At 41.2% G+C, this 22,798-nt stretch overlaps 2 protein-coding genes across 8 annotated transcripts in view; both read right to left on the reverse strand.

Annotated features, from left to right (window-relative positions):
- Positions 1–5,164, reverse strand: part of LOC125762009 (PRL-1 phosphatase) — a 33,924-nt gene extending 28,760 nt beyond the window's left edge. The window contains exons 1-2 of one of the 5 annotated variants that reach the window (XM_049423668.1): positions 5,078–5,164; positions 3,741–4,255 (exon numbers count right to left, since the gene is read on the reverse strand). The gene's annotated coding sequence lies outside the window, so the exon portion shown is untranslated. The other 4 variants (XM_049423665.1, XM_049423664.1, XM_049423670.1 and 1 more) reach the window with 4 other exon arrangements.
- Positions 5,165–6,112: 948 nt separating this feature from the next.
- LOC125761980 (solute carrier organic anion transporter family member 4A1) overlaps positions 6,113–22,798 on the reverse strand; it is a 45,114-nt gene continuing 28,428 nt past the window's right edge. For all 3 annotated transcript variants that reach the window (XM_049423615.1, XM_049423614.1, XM_049423616.1), the window contains 14 exons: positions 15,189–15,548; positions 14,616–14,931; positions 14,132–14,348; positions 13,866–14,061; positions 13,639–13,799; positions 13,443–13,550; positions 13,190–13,290; positions 12,806–13,055; positions 11,919–12,461; positions 11,625–11,853; positions 11,357–11,545; positions 11,145–11,293; positions 10,922–11,075; positions 6,113–10,852 (listed from right to left, as the gene is read on the reverse strand). In XM_049423615.1, coding sequence (XP_049279572.1) covers positions 9,583–10,852; positions 10,922–11,075; positions 11,145–11,293; positions 11,357–11,545; positions 11,625–11,853; positions 11,919–12,461; positions 12,806–13,055; positions 13,190–13,290; positions 13,443–13,550; positions 13,639–13,799; positions 13,866–14,061; positions 14,132–14,348; positions 14,616–14,931; positions 15,189–15,250 — 3,945 coding nt within the window. In that variant the 5' untranslated portion in view covers positions 15,251–15,548 and the 3' untranslated portion in view covers positions 6,113–9,582. The remainder of the gene's footprint in view (positions 10,853–10,921; positions 11,076–11,144; positions 11,294–11,356; positions 11,546–11,624; positions 11,854–11,918; positions 12,462–12,805; positions 13,056–13,189; positions 13,291–13,442; positions 13,551–13,638; positions 13,800–13,865; positions 14,062–14,131; positions 14,349–14,615; positions 14,932–15,188; positions 15,549–22,798) is intronic.

A 22,798-nucleotide genomic window follows, 5' to 3' on the forward strand; every position in this document is an offset into this window, starting at 1 on the left:
GCGCACCACATGCACATGCTCGGACCAGACATAAACGACATATTCGCAGAAATTTAGAAGGGGGAATTTGTCTGAATTTTGAATTGGAAAGGCCCGCACACACGCTGAACGGGGAGCATCAAATGACCTCCGAAACCTGACCGTACCTGGGATGAGGGGAGGGTAGCAAAGGAAAGAGGAAATTTTGTCTAGACGGATAAAAAATTGTGTAACCTTAGCAACAACAACACAAAAAAAAACTCTCGATGGAAAGAAAGGAATAGAAAAAGCCGATGAGCAGGAAGAACGAACGGCCATTGTGAAAAGGAACGTGACAGAACTAAAGGGCAGACAAAAAAAACCCATCCAACGGGAACCAAAAAGGGATACGCTTTGTCTGGTTCGGTTCCGGTCGAGAAGAGGAATATTCGAAGCGGACAAGCAATTAATGTGATCGAAATTTTCTCTTAAATTTACAGTACAATTTAATATAGATATAAAACAAATAGGACGAGGAGGAGAATTATTCAAATATCGAACAAATAAAACTAAAACAATCCGTTGCAGCTTTGGCTGAGTCTCAAGTTGAATTTCATTATTATCAACGAAATCAGCAAGCAATAGAGTTATTTATGGTCGCATCCTTTTTAGTCACGATAGGCAAAATCCCTCGTGCCCTTGCAATCACATTTTATGTTGAACGAAAGGAATGGCCCGAATCACCCATAAAAATAAAACAACAGATTGTTTATCCAATGTAAACAAACTTGTGACTTTCCCAACAACTAGGATGGTATGTAACTGGGGTTTGTAGCAAAATTTGATGTCATTCGAAGTTGGAAATAGTGATAATAGTTTATCACTTCTCTTGACTGTTGCGTGGTTGCCATAAATAAAACAATTCCTCAAAACATCCAGCAATGTTACTCGTCATTGGAACAAAATTTCTTAGTCCGAATATTGTATCAAAAGCAATTAAGTATAAAAGTTTTCCGACATTTTTATATTATTTTCAATTTTCCTGTTTTTGCAACTGACACATAAGCCAAAGAAAAATGATATTTTTTTCCCAAAAGCTTAGCTTAGCAATCAATCAATGCCTACGGGTTTGGTATCCAAAGTGGAACTCGTTGGATAGCGATACATTGAAATGAAACCACAATCGTCAACCATGTCCCCCCCACCCAGGCCTCCTCGTGGAACTTTCTCCCTATTGCCCCCTACAGCATGCCCGCAGCAAACAGCCATCAACAAGAGCGAAAAGTGGATTTTCTCGTGTAGATTCTTAAGAAAAGAAATCCAAACCGGGACACACGAACACGATCGATGAAGGGGAGATTGGGAGCCAAACGCGTGGAAAGCAAGTTTCTGTTGCACAAATGTAGGACACGGTACGATAGTTTTGCACCTCAGCAGCTCCATTGGCGAGGGTCTACCCAATCTGCCCTCTTCCTTCTGGATCTTGATCTACCGAGGGATGGAGTTTCGCATTTCTGTTCACCGTGGAGCGCTCTCTTTGTTCTTGGCGCTCTATTGCTTTTATAATGGAAGGTTTAACGTTCTGTTAGTTGTGTAACAGACAACCTAACGCTTTACCAAAGGAAGTTTTAGAGTAGGAAATAAGAAGAAATTTTGGGTAGAAATTATGAGGGTCGTCGGGTATGATATAATTTTCACATTTTTATCACAAAGAGAAAGAATTACTGGCTTTTAACCACTAATTGAGATCCAAAAATAGAGTGCCAAAAACATAAATCTATCCGACAATCGAAGCATTAGGGAAATTGACTCCCGCATGCAAAGTTACCGTGCGCTCACACGGCAACCAAAAACCCAAAATCATTTTAAGGACTTTCACCTCCTTCTACATGGCAAGAAAGATCGATCGATAATCCCAAACCGGTTACGATTACTTCCCAGAATCTATGGCCGCTCGGGAAATTGATCCACTTTTGGGTTTGCGTCGAATTGCTCGATTGACATATAATCAAATCTGACGCAATTTTCCATGTGAAACGGGAATTTGTGTTGTTGTTCCTATCACATCTGAAACCACCACAAACCAAAATGTGTCGTTTCTTATTCTGTCACTTGATTGTCCCAATGTTTATGTTACAAGGGGAGCATGTGTACGCACCAACTCGAAAACAAAAAATTCCAACTTTTCCTCACAGAAGGGATTAGATTTTTTTTTCTTAGGATCAGTGGATCCACAACGTTTTGAAGTTGCGGGAGGCAATGTTTCCAAAAAAAACAAAACAAAAAAAACACCCAGACGAGAACGAGACACACCCACATGCTCATTACAAATTTATTCAGTCTGTCCAACCGAGAAGAATCCGAAAGACCCGCAAAGAACGAACGATTGTAGGCGCGTGTTGTTGTTGCTAACCGGCCATGGTTTGATGGGTTTGAAAATATGTTTCTACTCCGTGGCACACGGTAGACGCAAGAAGGAAACCGTTTTTGGCACTCATACAGGTGTGTAGTATGGCTGGGAAAAGCAATAGAGACCGTTCTGTGTCTTGGGTGCGCAATAATTACAGGGTTGTTTGATTCAATATTTCTCAACCCTTTTCGGAAATAATTTTCGGTCTTACGCGACAGGACTGGGTATCAAATCCTGATCGAACCGTATCCTTGTACGGAGGACTATCCTGATTAATAAAGTTGCAAGAAGCCAGAAATGACAGAATCTCTTCATCTTTTTCTACATTTTGACTGGTACAGCTATTCAAATGAACTTTATATATGAATTCCTATCTGCTTACTCTCAAGAATGTTAAGCACTTAACCGTGTACAGAAGTCCGAATAATCCGAAATTTAAATCTCAAGCGATAGATTGATTATTGCATGGATTGCAATTCTGAATGGATCTTAATCAGATTTTTATAGAAAACAAAGAACATTCTACTCTGCGGCTATGAAAGAAAACTGGAAGATACATTTGATTTCAGAAAATAATAATAGTTCTCGCACACTCCGTACAGTTACGTAAGTCCACCAAAGTCTTTCATAATAATCCTCATCATTGGACTACACTACTTTAGTTGTTCTTTCCAAGATTTTATAGGACATCGGTGACCCGTTGCAGCTAGTACAGTAAGAACCATTGAAAGATATCAGACGACAGCATGTGACTCTGTTAAGGCGCGGAATGAAATTAAAACCAATTCTCATGATTTTGAGATTCGTTTGTGAGACACAAACACAAACACCAGATGGGCAACACGCCCATCAAGAAAAAAAACCCGGCCGCCGATTGTCATTGATTATAGAAGCAAAAGAAGAAGACAACTAAAATGCCACACGCCGCCCGTGTGCTTTCCACAATTTCTTCAACGTTCCGTGGTTTCCGCTTATCGCGATCCACCAACAACGTCGGCTGAGTTGAAAAGTGTGCAAAATATTCGATGCCAATGAATGGAAGGAACTGTGCGCTGTGGAGTGTACAACAGGCGTCGCGTAATGGGGCACATTATCACATTGAATTGGACGACAGTGTGCTTCAAACGCCTTTAGGTATGTTGTATTGGTAAGCAGGAATTTTATAGCAATTTTGGCATATTGCGACGATTCGCACGATCTTTGATCGAAGCAGGCTGCGTTTTGCTATGTGCGTTTCATAAAATACCTACTCCATCTTTTTTTTGTATTCTAGCATTTGTCTTTACGCATGAGAAAAAAAGGAAACGAATCTAAAAAAAAAAATATGGACGATAAATAATAAATGATGGCACGTTTTTTGGGGGCTACTCACCACTAAAGCCATACACATTGAATTAGCGATTGCAACGGGATGGAACCGCGTGAGCCTGACTTCGAAATACACACGAATGTGGTGATCACTACTTTTTGTTGTGGCAAACGCCTTCAGCAGCTGGACCACGAGATTAGACGACTGTTACACACCAGCGTGGAGGAGGACTTGCTTCTTCTGTCCCGTCCACTTTTCTGCCACTATTCCGTATTTTGTACGCTGGGAATATTCAGTACGACGCTAACGACACCACAATGGCTGAAGTAACACACTGCACACACCAAACACCACACACGTCGACAGTAAAATCGCTTTTCCTGCGTTTCGCAATTTTGCCCGTCAAAAAGCGCACACTTTCACCGAAACTTCACTTCATCCACTGCCGGAAGAACGCGACAAAGGGATGTGGAGATGAGAAAATACACTTTTTTTGCTTTTTGGTTGATTCCTTCGGAACTTCCTTCTTCCTCAAGGGTAACTGCGTGAATATCGTCGCCGGATAGGTTGTCGAGCTCCTGCAAAACGACAATAAAAAAACAAAATTTTTGCTAAAATTGCCCTCCCCATACTGTGTATTCGTCGTTTTCGCACTAACTGGCCCTACATCAAACAAAAATGAACCAAATTATTACTACGCTGCACAAGAACTGACTACACGAGGGCACGAGGATCGTTTTACTGAAAACCACCTAGCTGTGTGGCGGGCCCGCTAGACGGTGCTGTAGACGGCAAGAAAACGGCGACATTGGTAACACAAAGGGAACACGCACACACACGCACACACAGGAACAGAGCACCAGACGACCAGAGCAGAAATTCCGAGAGCTTTACGCACACTACGCTATACGCTTTTAATTGAACATTTGCGCGTGTGAACATCCCCCATCGCCTACTTTGTACGATTTTGATTATACCTCGTCTTGCCACTGCAACTTTACTTCACTGCTTCACGGAAACCAAAGGAAATAAAACCGTCGCGCAAAAAAAAGGATAAATTTTGTCGCGTACACACAACGTACACATACACACAACTCACACACATCTATACACGCCCAAAATTGTGAATTCTTGGTGGTGGAAAAATTTCGACAATGGTGGACAATTTTGTATTGGAACTTTCTCCGTACGAGCGACAAAAGCTCCTGTTTCGTACTGGTTTTGCCCGTTTTTTGTGTGTTTCAATTATCACTCACGATTTCCTTATCTGCTACCCTGCAACTGACTAGGTTGAAAACCGTGTCTGGTCGGAAGGATTTGCTTTCGTGAATTGAATCCAATTCGTACGAAAGTTGCCTCGCTGGCGGTAGACCGTGGACTATCGCTTCGTTACACACTACCAAAACGGTACGAATAGCTGTACGTGAAATTAGTTGGAAATAGGATATTTTCCGGTTTCCACACGTTTGAAAAGAGCACACGGTACACGAAGTCGAGATGACACACACCTTCCGTACAGAAGATTTGGAACACGATTTTCTTTTCAGTCACGACGCACGCACCCGAAGAGGAAAAACTTCTTCTGAGAGTGTATAGATATCCCTCGTATTATGCAGTGTAGGTATCGTTGTGTGTGTGTGCAGCATTCATCGTTTGAGCACCATGGCGTTGATGTCAGAGCGTTTATATTGCCGGATCGACAAGCTGTGTGGAGAGTGATACAGTAGAGTCCTCAACATAAAGGTTCGTGTTTAGGGTAAGCCGATAGAGGGCGTTAGTAAATAGAAGGCATTTTAAACAATTTAATCGATCGTTTCGCTGGACTGAAGCAACAAACACACACCAAATCTAGGTTTTCTAATGAGTTTCCCTTTTAGGAAGATATATATTTCCTCACAAATACGTAAAACAACGAAACAGCACATCCAGGAACTCAACCTTCATTTTTACCATCTTTAAAAATGTTTGGAAAACAATGACGCAATCAATTTTCCCAAATTGCAATCACTCACACACACATATTCGGCTTTCTCTTTACCATCAATACAAAAAAAGTGTTGATAGAAAATCTAGTTACGTCATTTAAAAAAGCTACGCCGTTTTCCCTATATAGCTACTGCGCAATGCCGCTGTGACGCCAACGTGCACGTGGAAAGCCGTGCAAAAATTGTACAAATCGAACGGAGCTGGGTTTTCCAAATGACGTCGCAAACGTATCGATGCCATGTGATGTGCGGCCCACATGGCGTACGGTGAAATAAGCGTTTTTACCCAAAGTTTGATGTGGATTCTATCAACAGGTGGTCGGCCCACGAAGAAAGTTTCCCGCTTTAAGATCAACTTTAATTGCACATTTATTTCAAGCTTTTAATTTACCATTTGCCGTTCGTTTCGGATGAACTTTAAAATGATAAACACTTGTAGACAAAGAGATATTTTGTTGTTGTAAATTTGCAATCTGTATTTCTAGTTTTATGAATCATCTTAAAAATAAAAGAATAACTAACCGGGGGTATTTTTGTTTGTTTGTTTGTTCCCGGTCTACGGCAACCATTATCTAATTCCGCCGTTGAAATGCTGCGTTGTTTGCCAATCATTTGAACCGGATATACACGCTTTGGATGGGTTTATTTAATTGCGCTCAGCTGCAATACAGCACGTAGTACTGCATTATGGTTCATCAAAAAGGGACAGACGGGTTTGCTAGCTAAAGCGTGGCCTAAAATGTTCCCTTAAGTGTTTCGCGAGCGCGAGCTTTTCGCGACTAATGATCCCGGAACGGAGTTGCTAAGGAGCTGCGCCATGTTATAAAACCAGGAAAGCTCTCGTCCAATAATTGACAACTGGGTTAATGCAAACGTGATTCTACAGGGCTTCGATTGAAAAGGATGAAACGTACAGTCCAAAAGCAAAGCATGGATTTTATCGTTTGTTTCCTGCCAACAAAGGGCTTTTTTTGTAGCGATTTTGTATTAAACGTTGCTCGCCCAGTACCAGGCGCTGGTACCAGCTTAAGGACACGGTTTGTGAAAGGATTATTTCTTTTATTATTATTACTATTATCTCCACTGCACGCCCACACACACACAGACACCCATCAAATGCATTGTGAACGCGTTTGCTTATTTTTTTGTTTGTTTGTTCTATTATGTGTTGTATTGTTTGTTACTAGGCTATGTGTTGCACGATATGTATGTTTTTTAATGAGCAGCTGACTTCTAACGCACTGGGATCGGATGTGTGGTGTTTTTTTTGTGTGTGTGTATGAGGATGTTTCACTACTCTTGTTGTTTATCTTACTTAATAATTCCTGGTTTGTTTTGTTTTTCCATACCAAACAACGCGTACAGCGTGAACGAGCTTCTATTTAGCACAGCAGGACCCTAGAGAGGAACAGGTTTTTTTTTTGTTTGGAACATTGTTCGATTATCGACGGTAAAGAGAGTGCACAACGGCGCGCAACTACGTTTAAAACAGACACCACATAATTTACGAAAGGTTTTAAATTGCTTTCCAAGTACGGTTTTCTCGTAACTATTGATCTTCCATTGATAATAATTGATGCTAGTTGACTGGATATCACTAAATGCTATGAAACGGATCAAATGAAGGGAATGAATGAGCATACAACCGGACCGTTAATCAATGGTTGGTATTGCAAAGATTCCAAAAACCTATCCAGCAAAAGGAGCGCTCTCTAAAGCAATAAAACTCACTAAACAGTGTCACATCCCCACGCCGTGAAAGGACTGTGCGACTGTGCTACGTAAACGGTTAAATTCTCTCTAATATATGCGCTCCAATGCACTATGCAGATGCTATTAAAAAACCTACCAAACGATGTATATGGTGGCGACATTTGAGACTTTGTTTTTTTTTGTTAATTTTTTGTTACGAAACGTATATTACTTTATATCATGCAATAAAACCGGAACATTACCCATCCCCACTTCAGTAGTCTGCACTTTTTTGTTTGTTTGCAACATTATTAGTTTTAGAAATTAAAGGCAATGTACAAAACCGACGAGTCCTGTTTCGTTTTGCTACATGATTCTGTTATTGTTTTTGGTTACGGAAAATTTACCATCAATTAATACTACATTTTAAATTCTGTCCAACAATGATTCTATCTTAATTGAATGAAATACGAACCGGAACTGCGTTACCGAATGAAAAGCATACAACAGTTAATTCTTCTCACCAAAAACGAGCACAAAACGAGCCGCAAATGAATAATTTGATTTTTATAATATTTTTCTACATACTCGAAAACACATAACAAAACCTTTTTTTTGTCGTCTGAACGAAAAGCAAAAACTAAATAGGCAACCTGCTTTTGGTCACATTTCGAATCCAATCTTCTCTTTGTTTTTGTTTCTGTACACTGAATAGCTAATGTTCCACTCATTACAATGTTCGGTATCGTGTCACAACCCACTCGCGTCTATCTGTTCCCACAGGCCATATCTTATCGTAACGCATTTGCTAATTAATTCTCACAGCTCCATTAGTTAACCGTGCCCAGTCGAAAGGCTCTAAAAATCGGTCTCTATTGCACCACCTGCGTCTAGGTAAAACTCTATTGCATCCCTATAATGCTAACGTGGAAAAGAAAGAAATACGATTTCAGTGTTGCATCTGTGTTCTCTTTTCGGTGAATAAAAAGGATCAGTTTAAACAGTCGCTTTTTTGTGGGACCTCTTGTAGGCGGTAGTCACCTATGAAAAAAATATAGAAAAATAAAAGGGGGAAACATACTTGTATTCCGCTTTCGGAGTGGTTGATTGTTGATAAAGAATTCGGGGATCTCTCTCTCTGTGTTTTGATTTCCTATTACGGCTATAACTGCATTCATCTATTCTGGGCTTCCTTTCGGACATTAAAACATCCTATCTTTCTTATCATTCCTCTCTGCAAAAACTCTTTTCCCTTTCATTGTACATTTCATTTCACTAAAATTTCTTATCGCTTCATTCATTCTCTCCTCTCATTCTTCTGCAGTCCCAAACGGACACATGCGAACCTGCAACATTTTGCTAATAATTTGATATAAAAAATATGTGTTTGCTTTAGATTATTAACTGGATTTCTTACCATCTTATACAACTATTCGACGTGAGATTTCCCAAAACTTCCCCACATCACATTCTGTGCTGGACTCAACACAACCACGTGTGAGAATCAATTGTAGTGTGTGTACATATTAATAGGATCTAGTTATATTGCTATTACATCTGCGTTACCTATACACTCAGTTTATCAGTCCATGTTCCACTCGACCGGGAGACAGTCCGGACGAAAGCTCCCAATAGTCCGTTTCGTACGCTTCTGACGCTTTCTGGCTCCCACAACAGTAGGACTGTTTATAAGCTAAATACACACACAATCTATCTCAAACGCACGCAGCCAAATACACGCCAATTCATTGCAATTCATTTCCATGATCGGTTTGATATCTTTTTCCTTCCGTTTTTCATAGCAATGATGTTAAAATGCACGAAATGTCTGCAATGGTCTACACCACAGACCACGACCACCACGCCAGTACCATCAAGTTCAGTGTCGATACAGCATCCACCATAGAATGGGTGTTGAGGAGCAAATCAATAACTTTTTCTAATCTTTACATTGCTACTAACGGATTGAAACCACTGCTAGCATTGGATTTGCGGGCTTTTCGTCGTCGTTTCGATTTTCTAGTCGTGCTAGCATGCCACAATTGTTTAAGAAACAATTGAAGAAACAAAGATTGTATCGTCTCATGGAGATTGTGTTACGATTAAGCTTAAAGTTCCAACCTTTGTGGGGCTCGTTTTCTACTTTAGTTAGAGACAAGCGTACGCGTAAATGCATCACCACCATTCATAAAGTGCCACCAGCACCGCCTAAGACATCTCAACTCCGGCTAAACGTTTGCTGCAGATGACGATGCGGAAGAGGCGGATGGCGATGACGAAGAGGAAGATGCAGATGGTGAAGAACAGCAGGTCGGTTCTTCTTCCGGTAGCACGCTGTTTTTGTCCAACAGAAGCTGCAAAGATTCCGGCTGAACACTTCCTACGTCGGATGCGATGGTTGAAAGGCAGGAGGCTACGACCGGAGCCAGTACGGATGAACTCCGCCCAGCAAGACCAGTCGACTCGTGGCCCGAATCGACCGTTGGCAGTGTAACGGTTGCCGCGGAAAGCTTGCGCGCGAGTGCGTTAGTACCGACACCGATTGTGGCCGTTTCTGTACCACTGCACGGTTGGTATCCGCCGTACTTCAGATCCTTGGAGTTGGTGCGTCGATGACGCAGTATGCTATTCGAGTCTTCGATCAGTGATTTGATGCCACCGAGAATGCCACTCGGAGCACTCTGCTCTACAGCACCGGCACCAACGAGCGCGCTGGGGGCGAGATTCAGTAAATTCAAATCACGCGAATTATTGCGCGAGTGACCCTTGCCGTACTTTGACTCAAGCTCCTCGTTGAGATCACTGCTGTGCTTCATGTTGTTCAGCTTCGCACTAGACACACCGCCGCATCCCGGCACACCGATGTTGTTGTTCTTCAGCACTGCCACGTCATGCGAGAAGGAACTTTTCCGTGACGAGCCACCACCGGTAATGGAGGCACCGGTGGAGCTGAGGAACTTGTTTGCAATGTCGTTATCCAGCCGAATTATGACATTATTTGGCAGGAAGGAGAACTCCTGCCCGTAAGAGTAGTTGCGCGTGTGGCGCTTCTTCTTTATTGGACCAGCGCCTGCACCGCCACTGCAGCTGCTGCTATAGCCCAGCTTCACGTGATCCGAACCACTGCTAGCGCCCGGCTTCAGATGGTTTAGTATGTACCGAATGTTGCTGGCACCGCCCGACGCCAGCGAAGGGGGCTGTTGATCGCCTGCACTGTGTTGATGCTGCTGCAGCGCAATCCACCGGCCGAGATGACCCGATGAGGAAGAGGATGTTTGCTGCTGGTGCCGATGCTGTTCGTTGTTGTAATCGTGCGAGTTGTTGCGCGTGTGGTGCCGCATGAACCGCTTCAACTTCCAATCGTGGAAGTCTACTTCACGGTTTGTTGCTGAATTGCTGCGTTGGATTTTGATATCACAGGAATTGCTGCGGTAGTGTTTGCGAGCTGCCGACGCTGCCGGTGGCAAACGGTACGGCTGATGGACACCATCGTCGTACCTGTAGCGAAAAACCATGAAATCAATAATTCTGTTGTAAAGTTGCTGTTTGCGAACCGCACCACAGTACCTGTATTCCAGCTGAATAGTTTTGGAATCATTTCGCTGATGACGACTGGCGACCAAGATGCGCTTGTTGTTTTCTGCCAGTGCGTCTCCAGAAATGCATTCACCGTTGAACGGTACCGCAATGTTTTCATCCAAAGCACTCTTTTCCTCAAATACTGATAAAAACAAAATGCAATTTAATTTATTAGTAATATTAAACTTTACTTCCGTAGATCAAAACTTACACTTGTCTAAACTTATAATCGATCCAACGAGCTCATTAGTGGACAGTGGATTCATCTTGTCCAAATTTTTCCGCCGCCTCACCAGCCACCAGTCAATGATGAAGATCACCAAGGCAATAATTTTAATTGACGCACATAATCCAACGTATCTGTGATAAGGGACATTAGAGACATAACCAATCCATTCACTGTTGAAGGAAATTATCACTTACTTGTAGCGAAATTTTTCAATATCGTAGATTAAACACCGGCCACCCTTTTCGCCGCATGTTGACTTCCACAATAGACAGGATGAATCGATTAAATTGCCGAAAACGATAGGAGCCGGGATGTATCCGAATAGTCGAAATATGACAAACTGCATACCGAGAGCAAACGAGCGTTCCTCTTCCGAAACGGATCTAAAAATATAAACAAACCACCTCATTTATTACTTATTTCTTTTTTTTTGCATTATTTGTTAGTTGGATTCATCCATACCGCAAAACAATCATGAGTAGTGGCATTTGCGTCGATGCCACGACAAACGTCATGAAGAACAAAAGGATCAAGAAGGGATAGATCGTGCGGCAAGGAGTGTTACAAACACCCGCAGTTGCTACTGGCACAACCGTAACCTCGGCGAAAGCTTCATGTGCGTTCAGGGCTTGCGCTTGTGCTCCTTCTGCGCCTCGATAAATGCTGTTGTTAGTAACGTTTGCTTGTACACCTGCAGAGAAAATGCGTAATAATTACAAACAGGTGACTACAAACCGGTCACAACGAACTACTTACATGCACAGTTTGTGTAATTCGAGCTAGATGAAAACGCGGTACAACCGGCATGGCAGGGGCTGAAATAGGTCAACCCGTTGTTGCCGCAGACTGGCTCGACGTCATACATATGACACTCGCAACCAAAATTGCACGCCGCCGTTAGATTCACCTGGAACGGTTCTACGTTGTGGGCCGAGCTATTGTAGTACGGTATGGTTGTGCCGGCCATTTTCAGATTTTCACAACCAAGGAAGAACAACAAACCGTAGCAGGACAGACATATCAAGTTCGAAATCAGCACGAACTGAACAGCACCCTTTGGCTTCAGCTGGAAGCGCTTTAGTATGCAGCCGCCGATAAATATACCGATACAGGCGCCCGGAACAGCGATCGAACCGGTAAACACGCTCGCTTGGCTCTTTCCCAGGCTGAACTGCGTTTCGAGATATTTGGGCAGGAACACGACGAAGCCGGACACAATCATCAGCTCCATGCAGGCGCCAAGACAGGTAACAATGTACACCGGGTTTGTTACCAGACGCCACATTGACTGGGGAATGTCTGCAACGATAGAAAGCGGGGAAAATTAAAATAATCCTTACCGAATTATGTCGGCAATACGGTAGCATTGCAATCATTTTTTTCGCATTCTAGATAGAATGGAATCAGACCAAACCACAGCCGATTGAAATTTAATTTCTAATTAATAGCACGGATTTGAATTTTACTCAGTTACGAATATTTTCTTACTTTACAAAATCACTTTCAAAACAATCCAAAGTTAATCTTTAAAGCAATAGGCTGTAAAATGCAAGGGATACATTTTCCCAACGCAAAACAATTTGTGTTATTCGCACAAAATGCCAATACCATAAATCTACCTTCTGTATCACATTCAACCATACCTTTTATGTCCTTGCCATATCCGGTGTCCTCGCCCGTTTTGTTTGCTTGCGGTGCGCTATTGGCAGCGTGTCCTGTTTGTTGTTGTTGCGGCTGCTGCTGCTGGTGCTGCTGTTGTAGAGTTCCCGTTTGCTGCTGAGCCAGATTCGGCTGCGATCGGGGAAGGCTGCTGGAATTATTTGATGTTAATTGCTGCAGCTGTGGTAACCGCTGTTCGGCAATGCGTATTTTCTTCTTCTCGCGCGTTAGAACCTACAATCGAAAAGGGAGGTCTCGCATAAGTCGATGAATTATTGGACCGGCAATAATGGCAAAACGGAAAGTGGCATGTTTGGTCATTTCGGTTCTACGGGCAGGTTGATATTACTGCCAAATAATTCACCTACCTTCGGAAAGGAGAAAAACGGTACCGCCACAATGATGAGCAGGATGCCGCACACCAGGAAGCCACCCCACCACATGCCAACCCATCGACGATCGTCAGGATCTGGGCGCGAAACCAAACAAGGAACGGCAAATGGGTAAGCAAAAACGGAACAATTTATTAGCATTCTTTCCAGCGGAATGTTTTCTCAAATGGTTCTTTTAATGCGGTTTGCACGTCTGGCGAGCGGAAATTGGCTCATCCAATTAACTTACCGATATTGATATCGCTACCGGAAAAGGAATCCATATGGAAGGACAGCAGATAGGCACCGAGCAGGAAGCCAAGAACTGGACCGAAGGCGGCCATACTGTACATGGCACCTGCGGGAACATGAAAAAAAATCGAACGAAATGGACGAAAACTGATTACTTCTTCTGCGGGCGTGACGGGCAAATGTAGAGCGCTTACCGATATACATCGATGAACTTTCCTTCCGGACGTGATCATCGACGTACGTGGTGCCGAGTGTGAACAGTGGACTTCCGCCACCACCGAGCAATATTTGCGCAATTACAAACAGTATCACAGGCCCGAAGGTTGACGATTTACTTTTGAGACAATTGTCTCCCCTGCAATGAAGATATTCATATCAGCCACTTTATTCGTCACGCTACGGGTAATTGTCGTTTACGTACCTTAAATTGTGAGATGTAAGTGGTGGATTTGAAAGGCTATTCGAGAGCCTCCCAAGACCCATATCCTGCTCACGTACCGACACCAACCGACAGATGTTGTCGGACGTTTTATTGTCAATCATTATGCCCGGGTTAGGCTCACCGGTAAAGTGTGGCACCATGAACACGAGCGAACCAATGCCCATGATGACGGCACCTGCAAGCAAACGATTCCATTTAGTATGGCTTGAAGGGATTGGTGAAGTGTTACAGTGCACAATACATACCAATGCCGATCCAGACCGGGATGTGGCGCCGGCTGCCAAGGTAGCTAACAAAGATGACCGTGATAACGTTGCCAATTTCGTAGCTAGATGCAATCAATCCGGACAGGCTGGACGGTATTTCAAACCGCTTCTCTATTGTCGTAATCACTGAGTTAATGTAACCGGAGCTAAGCGCCTGTTGTAACGTTACTAAGATTGATAGCAGCAGGACGAACACCTGTGAGGAGACGAAAGACAACAAAATAAAACATTTGTCACAACGAATAATTTAAAGAAGGTTCAGGAGTGGAATTTAAGGATTTTTAAAGTTTCTGCGAATTCTTGTTCGCCTTAATGATTTCTGACAAAATAATCAAAATTTTCAAAAAACCCTTGCTCTTTTGGAATGTGTTCAACGCAAATGTCCTTCAAATGAAACATTCTTTAGCAACATTTGTGAGAAAATTTTGTAACGTTCGCCTCACTTGCTTTCTACTAAACATACCTTTATTCGGGCAAAGTGCTGAACCGCCGATGGTCGACAGTTTAAGATGCCGCAGTCGCGCGTGTAGTCGTCGTTGATCAGCAGCACGTTCGGTAGTGGCTTTTCCCGGTCCATCATGACGCTGCTGGACGGTTGTCGGCTGTGGCACTTGATAACGGTGTCGGCAGTGGCCGTTGCCGAGGTTGTCGTGGTCGTGGCAGTGTTCACCGACATCGGCAATGACTCCGATTCGGTGTCCTGCGGAATATCTGCGCTGCTGTCGTCGGTTTGCGCTTCCGAATACAGTCCGGTCATGGCGTACATGGATTCATTTCGCCTACGGTAAAACAATAAACGACATTACAAACAGTTTGCTTTAATAACAATTCCTACTAAGATGTTCTTTTTCTAAATGGTAAAAGTTTAAGGAATGATTCAAAATTTAAAAATGTGTTTAAACGTTTAAAAAAACACGATTTTAAGTCAAGGATAATAGTTATTAAAAAAAAGAAATACGCTTCGAGAGTTCGATTTCCGGCTTTTCTTAACATTATTTCCCTGTTAGCGTAAAATATTCTAACTACTTCCACTCACCTGTGCCCCTTACGTTGGCAGTTGGCTCCATCGACGGTTCCACCGGACGTTGTCATCTTCATCCAACGGATCGTAATGGATCAGAAGAGGAATGCACCGAAATTTGCAGACTCCGCCAGCACCGACCGTCCAACTTCCGCTGCAAGCGTTATGAATAGCCCACTCAAGGGAAACTGTTGCTGCTTTGTACGCCCGTTCGACAGAACCAATGTTCAACAAGGGTTGTCGGTTGCGCCGCTATCATGTCTTCTGCTTCGAGACGTATGTTTCTAAGCATAGAAACACACAACACCGGTGCTATTGTTACAGTACTTCCGTCCAATCCGACATCAGGGTGGTCTATATGTAGTTAATTGTTTCCTGCAAAAATAAAAAAAAATGAAAGAAAACAGATTTAAAAAAAATAGAAAAATATTTCATTAACTTTTTATTGCTTATGAGACCTACAAAGTCCTGCAATATTTAAAGATATTATAAAATATAAATCCAAATGTAATCCAACCCGTTTGCAAAAAGGGGAAAAAGAAAAGTAGGAATGGAAAAGATTACATTTTACATCATTGCCAGCGCGAATGGACAACACAGTTCCAAAGTGAAGAGATCAGAAAAAATAATCAAATCACACTTTTACAACTGTCTCGTTCCACATCATGCGTATGCAAAACGCGAGCCAATTTTAGAAAAAAATATTGAAATAAAACTCAGCCCGCATTAAACTGCCATCAAGGGTACATTTTGTGGTAAAGCGTAAACGATAGCCCGTTAGCGGAGAATACAGAACATCTTTAACACTGGACACGAAACACGAGCCCATTCTTTGTGTACCATATCTCAGGGGATTTTTGGAAGCATTCGATGAATCCGGGTTAACGATCATTTAATGAGCAATTTGGTGTAATCACATCTATTCCAGGATGTGACCGAGTGAACCACCATGTACTACAGATAATGGCATTGGAAAGTACTATCATCGTAACATTACACATCATCCTGTTATATAAACAAACCTTTTAGAAGGTCTCGGCTCGAAGACTGACATTAATTTAGTATTGCATCCGAGTGTATCGACGGACGGGATCCACTAACCGCGATCTGTCACAACTGATGATAAGTGACTTTCGCTAGACCAGCGTATTCTTGGCTAGTATACCGTGTGCCAAAAAACGTTCGTGAGGTGTTGATGCTAATAAGCGTTCGCCGTTTGACCTAAATTCTGAGCTGATGAATTCACGCGCCCCGGTGTTGGGTGGACTCGGGGTGTAGTGTGTTGTTTTGTAAAAACCCTGCTGCCAACATCCTACAACATCCGGTACATGGTAAATTCGCACCTATGCCACATATTGGCAAGAACGCGGCTACTAAACCATCCACACCATCACCTCCTCTAGACACCTGTTTCCCCCGAGCGGACTTAGTGTGGCAAACCATGGGACCGCATGATGCGGATGCAAGAACCAACAGATTCGTTGCTGTCAATGGTGTGCAATTTTGCGCAACAACATGTGCAAGAGTACCTGATGGTGTGTCTGGAATGGTTGGATGTGGCCGATGTCCAAGCCCGTCCGGTTTACCTGCATGATGGATGGACGTGGAGTGTCAACATTTCCGCCCCAAAATTCCATCAATCGCCAATTGGTAGGGGAGGAACTCGGACCCAACACCCGATGAGAAGCTGGATGCGTGGGGTTGAGTTGATAGACTGATGATGAGCATATTGCGAATCAAAATTTCGCAATTAATTATCGATATCGTGAAGTGATATTGAAGTCACCGCACAAATGTCACTCTTATCGGACATGGATACATATGCCGTGCGATTGTAATGATTAATTTGCAAATGAGCGGAAAGTTTGTTAAGGGAACTGCAATTGAAAATAAGCGTTAAAACTATCGTAAACAAATTTTCATATCGGGAATAATGTTTGAGAATTTATTACAGTTTCATTATTATTATTTTATTTTAAGTGATAAGAGCTGTGGTTGAACTCGTTCCTTACGGATACGTTCGTCGCTTACTGCAAAATGAACTTTGAGCAAATGATTTTATTACATTAATTATTTTCATAATCTACTTCTTTTAGTTCTACTCTTTTAGACATCTTTGTTTTCTATCCCTTTTTTATCATTTTAATCCACATTGCCTCAATTGTCTTTATCCTCAATTCACGTTTTCCAACAGTAATACTAAAATCTGAACATGAAATTATATTTTTTTATAAGTTTTATAAGCTGTCTGAAGTTATAAGTTGTATTACAAAACAAGTTTCAATTTTTTTAATTTTCATTAAAATTTGAAACCAAAAATCCAATTCTTTATAATTTGCATTATATTATTTATCTATATTGAAGGATGACGGGATTTCAGCGTTTTGTTGCCTCACAGGACAGCAGTTTAATTATGAATTGGATGAATATAATTATTATAAAAAATATTCTTGAAAACTACATTACATCAACAACTGATTGAACTGAAAAGATCGTCGACTTCTTCTACGAATAACTCAATTTCAACATTTTAATATCCATTTGATCAGGCCGTTCTTTATGAATAAAAAAAAAAATATCCATTTGATGCGACAATGAACGCAAACGTCTTTGCCATCCGCAAATACACGCTTCTGTAATTCCAGAATTCCAAAAGGGGCCGCCCGGTGTTGCATGTGATAAACGGTGCTGCTCCACACGGTAGAACCGGAGTTCAAATCTCATCCGCACCGCCCCTTCGTAGCAAGGACTTACTATCCGGCTACGTGGTAAAATATGTCTAGTAATCCCGATTTTTCTATCACTGAATATGTATAAAAAACAAAACAACACTTATTAAACTGTTGTACTTTTATCTTGGTAATTCAATAATCGAATGCAATAGTCTAACATAAATATCATTAACAAACTCTATTGAAAAAAAAACAACAGAAATAAAACAAGAGCTAAGAACCACTTCCTGATCACTACATTTCCGATAATCTAAAAGTTAATCCGATTCCAATTTCCATCCGAGTACTGTAATGAGTCGCAAATGCTAACTATTGATGAAGCGAATGTAACTTTCCACCGACGGCATGGCATCGTCGTACGTGACATGCCTTCCTATTTCGTTGCCACGGCACATATCTTGTCCTTCCTATTTGCGCAGGTTAAAGGGGCATACACATTAACGAATCTCCTAGCTGAATGGGAAAATATCTCTACCAACATCCCCCACAGCTTAGCATTGGGGATGGCGAATAAAAAAACAAACAAATGCTCCACATAGAATTGGGGTGGTTTTAGTCGGGCTACGCTACTGATTCCTGCTTCTGTTACGCCGTGAGTAAAGTTCACTGACCTGGCGTGGCTAAAAGAAAAAGACCAATATCCGGAACCAGACAGACTAACCGGGATGGGGCGAGAAGCACTAGTGTGTAGCTGCCGGGGATGATGATTCTTTCATTTGATTGCATTCAGTGTTGTCGGGGGGATGGAAGGGTGGTGTATGAAGTTGGTCAACGAGCGTAAAAAAACCCATATAACGTTAACGTTGCCAGCAGCACCTTCGGTGGCGTGCCGAGGTGGAAATGGAACATAATGTTCCCCATAGGTATTTTCGTCCCTAAAGTGGTATCTCTCCATTCTTTATTCCCTGATGTGAACAAGTGTGTTTGGTGGTCCATATAGAGATACATACATACACACACCCACACAACTGCAGCGCATAAGTCCTCATTCGGTTTCGTATTGCAAAACCCGGAACTCGAGGGTAGTAAAAGCTAACTCCATCTGGTTCCGCCGGAAAGCAAATACTGCACACGAGACATTGGCTGCATGTTTGTTTCCTATTGGAGTTACAGTAGAACCTTTTTACTATCTCAATTTCATCAAAAAGGACGTTATGGTGTTGGGAATAGATCTATAAATTAGGCCATTTGTAACTTGTAAAAGCTCATATTCAAACTTCATAAACGAGCTGATTACGGTTTACTGTATTGGAGTGATAATAGTTTACAAATTATAATACATGTTGTACATATTTTTTTATTTATTTCGGGTACATCCTTAATCAAAAGTTAAAAAAAATTGAAATATGAATATAAAAGCACTGTCTTATATGCCATCATATAAACATATGGTCATATTGCCATAACATATTGCCAAATTTCATACACTGTCTCAGGAAATACTTTGCAGTAAAAGGGATTTTACAATTGCAAATTCCTACCCCATTTTTTTTGCAAAAAGTTTTCCTTCCTACAACACTTGGTGACAGATGGACTGTGTTGCGAATGTTGTGGTTTTACGATGAACCATCATGCGACACAATTTGCCGTAAAACTCCACCGATAGACACACAAGGCGCACTAGTCTACCGTGGGACTAGCTTCGTCACCCCAAACACGTCAAGCATTTCCTTCGCTTTGTTGCAAAACAAAACGGACGAGAAAAATGATTTGAGACACGCGAAAAATGACGAAAGCTTTCGGACCACTCGGAAGCGAATCAGTTTACCGTACCTTCATTCGATACAATTTGGCCAACCAAACCCGTTTCGGGGACTGGTAAAGTTTTCGTTACCCGATGACAAAAGCGAGCGCCCTGGGAGGCGGCCTGGGAGCAAAGCATGCCTTATCTTGTCCATCTTGTGTGCGAAACTGATGGTGTGCGCGCTAAGGTCCATAAAAGCGAACGGGGAAGTTAATTAACAATTTTACGGCGTTTGCTTGTACCGATCGATGGGAGAAAATTGAATGGAAATGCAAAATGTATTGAGGCTAGGGGCTTTTGGGCACGGTTATGGTTCTGTGTGTGTTTCGTGTTGTCCACCGAAAAGAGTTTTCTTTTCAATCGATTCCCTGTTGTGCAAGGTGTTACTGTTGACCGATAGTTTTATCAACGTTTTGGGAAGTAGTTTTTTTCGATTATACAATTATATTTAAATTTATGAAAATGCACAATTCTCTTCACCAAATCGCAATGATATACGATCAACGTTATGAACATAAAGTGAGTGAATTATTCCACCAGAAGTCCAACCAAATATGTAAATAAATTAATCTGGCCTTCACACGCATCGCGTGTTACAGAGCATAATAATATTATCTGTCACAAAAGTTGCTTCCTTTTTCTAAAACGAACCTGGCTAGAAATAAAAGAATTGACCTACTGCACCGTTGAACTATTTACTTTCACATTGGAGTACTTCTGACCTACCGCAATGGATTCCCTATTAGAAACAAACAAAACAAAACAAAAAACAGATCGTATCTACTGGTTTGAGTGAACTAGAACCTTAAGCTGCGGGGCCACGACAGTTGAGGATTCCCTCAGAACTCAAAACCTCAGGAACTCATGAGTGATTTTGAGGGATTTGCGTTTTGAGGAAAACCTGGCCGATCTACAAAAACCTCAAAAACTTTTTGAGACTTTTTTTGAGGAATCGTTTTGACAGTTCCGATGCCTCAGCTGTTCAGAATGTAAACAAAACATATTTTTGTTTGCGGTTTTTTCCAATGAAAGTACACTTTTCGTTTGCTACTGTTAATGCAAATACCTACTGAAGAACTAGAATTAACATTAATTATAATTAAACACCGTATTTGTGTGTTTATTTTTTTGTGTTTTGTGACGGTAAATTGTTCATTTGTTGCACAGTGTGTGACACAATTTATGTATACGTTTTAATTTAAAAAATAAACTTTTTATGCGAAAGAGTATCCTTGTATCTCGTTCTTTTGATTGATAAAATGTTTAAATACTTTCTTTTTCTTAAAACAACATTTTATTGACCATATTTTCCATTGAATTGAGCAAAAAACACCTTCGAACAAAGATTACAATTACATGAATTACATAGCATTTGTCAAACACTGTTTGTTGTCGCTGACGGAAAGAGAGGCAGCATGAGTGATTGTTTGTGTGACCAAATTTGAGGAAAACCTCAAACGGCCACGGCAACACTGGTTTTGAGACGCTTTTTGAGGGATTTGAGTGACTGAGGAAGTTTGAGGAAAAGTCTCAACTGTCGTGGCCCCGCAGCTTTACAAAGAAACGTCGCTTGCGAGTGGTAAGAAAATGGAATAATTTAAAAATGCTTCCTTTGGCCTACATGAACGAAAGGGAGAAAAATGAACGGTCGTATAATGGTCACAATACCTTCGGGCCATTTCTGAATGTGCAAATAGAAACAATAGAACGAAAATAAGGCAACATTGAAGATATGAACTGTATTTCTTTTCCTTTCCGCTGAGAGTACTGAATGCGGAAAATGATAATTAAGAGACGATCAGGTGATGAAAAATGTTGAGTGACATGGATTTTAATATATGTAACATTCCTTCAGCGAGTGTCAAAATCAGGCTTGTCATAGTTAAAGGTAGTTGTTAAATATTTTTAGCTCTATATAAGAGTGATAAACCTTATCACAAAACTGTAAGTTTGTGCTTTTTCGTTGAAATTTGTTTGATATTAAAATTACCAATTTTTTTCTCGATTTGATAACACAATCGTTTTTGCATATGTTATTTTCTATTTATTTATTTATACTACAGGATCAAGGCCTTGCCCGTATTGTCATATGTCATTTCTATTAATTTATTAATGCACATTTTTTTTAGAAATTCTGATTATTTCAATTTAAAGGAATACTTAAATAAAACAGGAGGAAATAAGTGCCATTGGTCAAGTCGCATAGAATATTTTTCCTGGTTGAATATTTTTATTTATTCTCTTTTAATTATGCTCTACAAACGTTGGTTAGTTCGGCAAAACGGCTTATCTTTTGGGGGCACGGTACAGTTGTGACATTAGAACTGCCGGATCAGTCATTTTGACTGGAAAGCTTCATTTTCACAACAGCTCTAAAATGTTTAATGCATTACATTGCATATCTTTTCTGTGGTATAAACTCCAAAAAAAAAAGAACATAAAATCCAACTCTTCAAATTTTTCAAACAACTGACAAATAATGAAAAATTTCTTTAAAAGCTCGGTAGTTCAAATGTTAAACCAAAACGGGGTATGTTGTTGAATTGTATGTTGAACTTTGAAACTTATCGAAACTTAATGAACTTATCATTCGGTAAAACCTCTCTCTCACTCTCTTTCTCTCTCTCTCTCTCTCTCTCTCTCTCTCTCTTTCTTTTTCTTCTTGACTTATGGACCGTACAGGTCATCCCGGTCATTTCTGGCTTACTAGACTGCATGTAATTGGTTAGTCACTCTTTGCTACGAAGAGACGGTTCGGATAGGATTTGATACCCGTTCGTGTCGTGTAGAAATGGCTCTGCTTACCACATACACCTTGAAGGAGGTACATACATCTTCGGTCAAGTATAAACCAATTTCTGTTTTATTACTTATATTACATTCAGCATTAAAGTATAAGAAAATCTTTGGTTTTAATAACGCTAAGGATTATGGTTATGGAATTTAATCTTTCAAGCATTTCCACACTTTCTCTCACTCTTCTTGAGAATGTACTTTAGCATAAGCTTTGATGCAAATATTAAACACCTTTTTATACAGTGAATCTTACTAAAATGAATCAATTTAATCGATCACCATCGTATATCGCGTTAGACGGCCAGTTTCGTATCCATGAATCTCTTGCCCAATCTTCAATGAAACGCAGCCAA

The sequence above is a fragment of the Anopheles funestus genome, chromosome 2RL, assembly GCF_943734845.2.
Source record: "Anopheles funestus chromosome 2RL, idAnoFuneDA-416_04, whole genome shotgun sequence".
In the NCBI taxonomy this organism is placed as follows: domain Eukaryota; kingdom Metazoa; phylum Arthropoda; class Insecta; order Diptera; family Culicidae; genus Anopheles; species Anopheles funestus.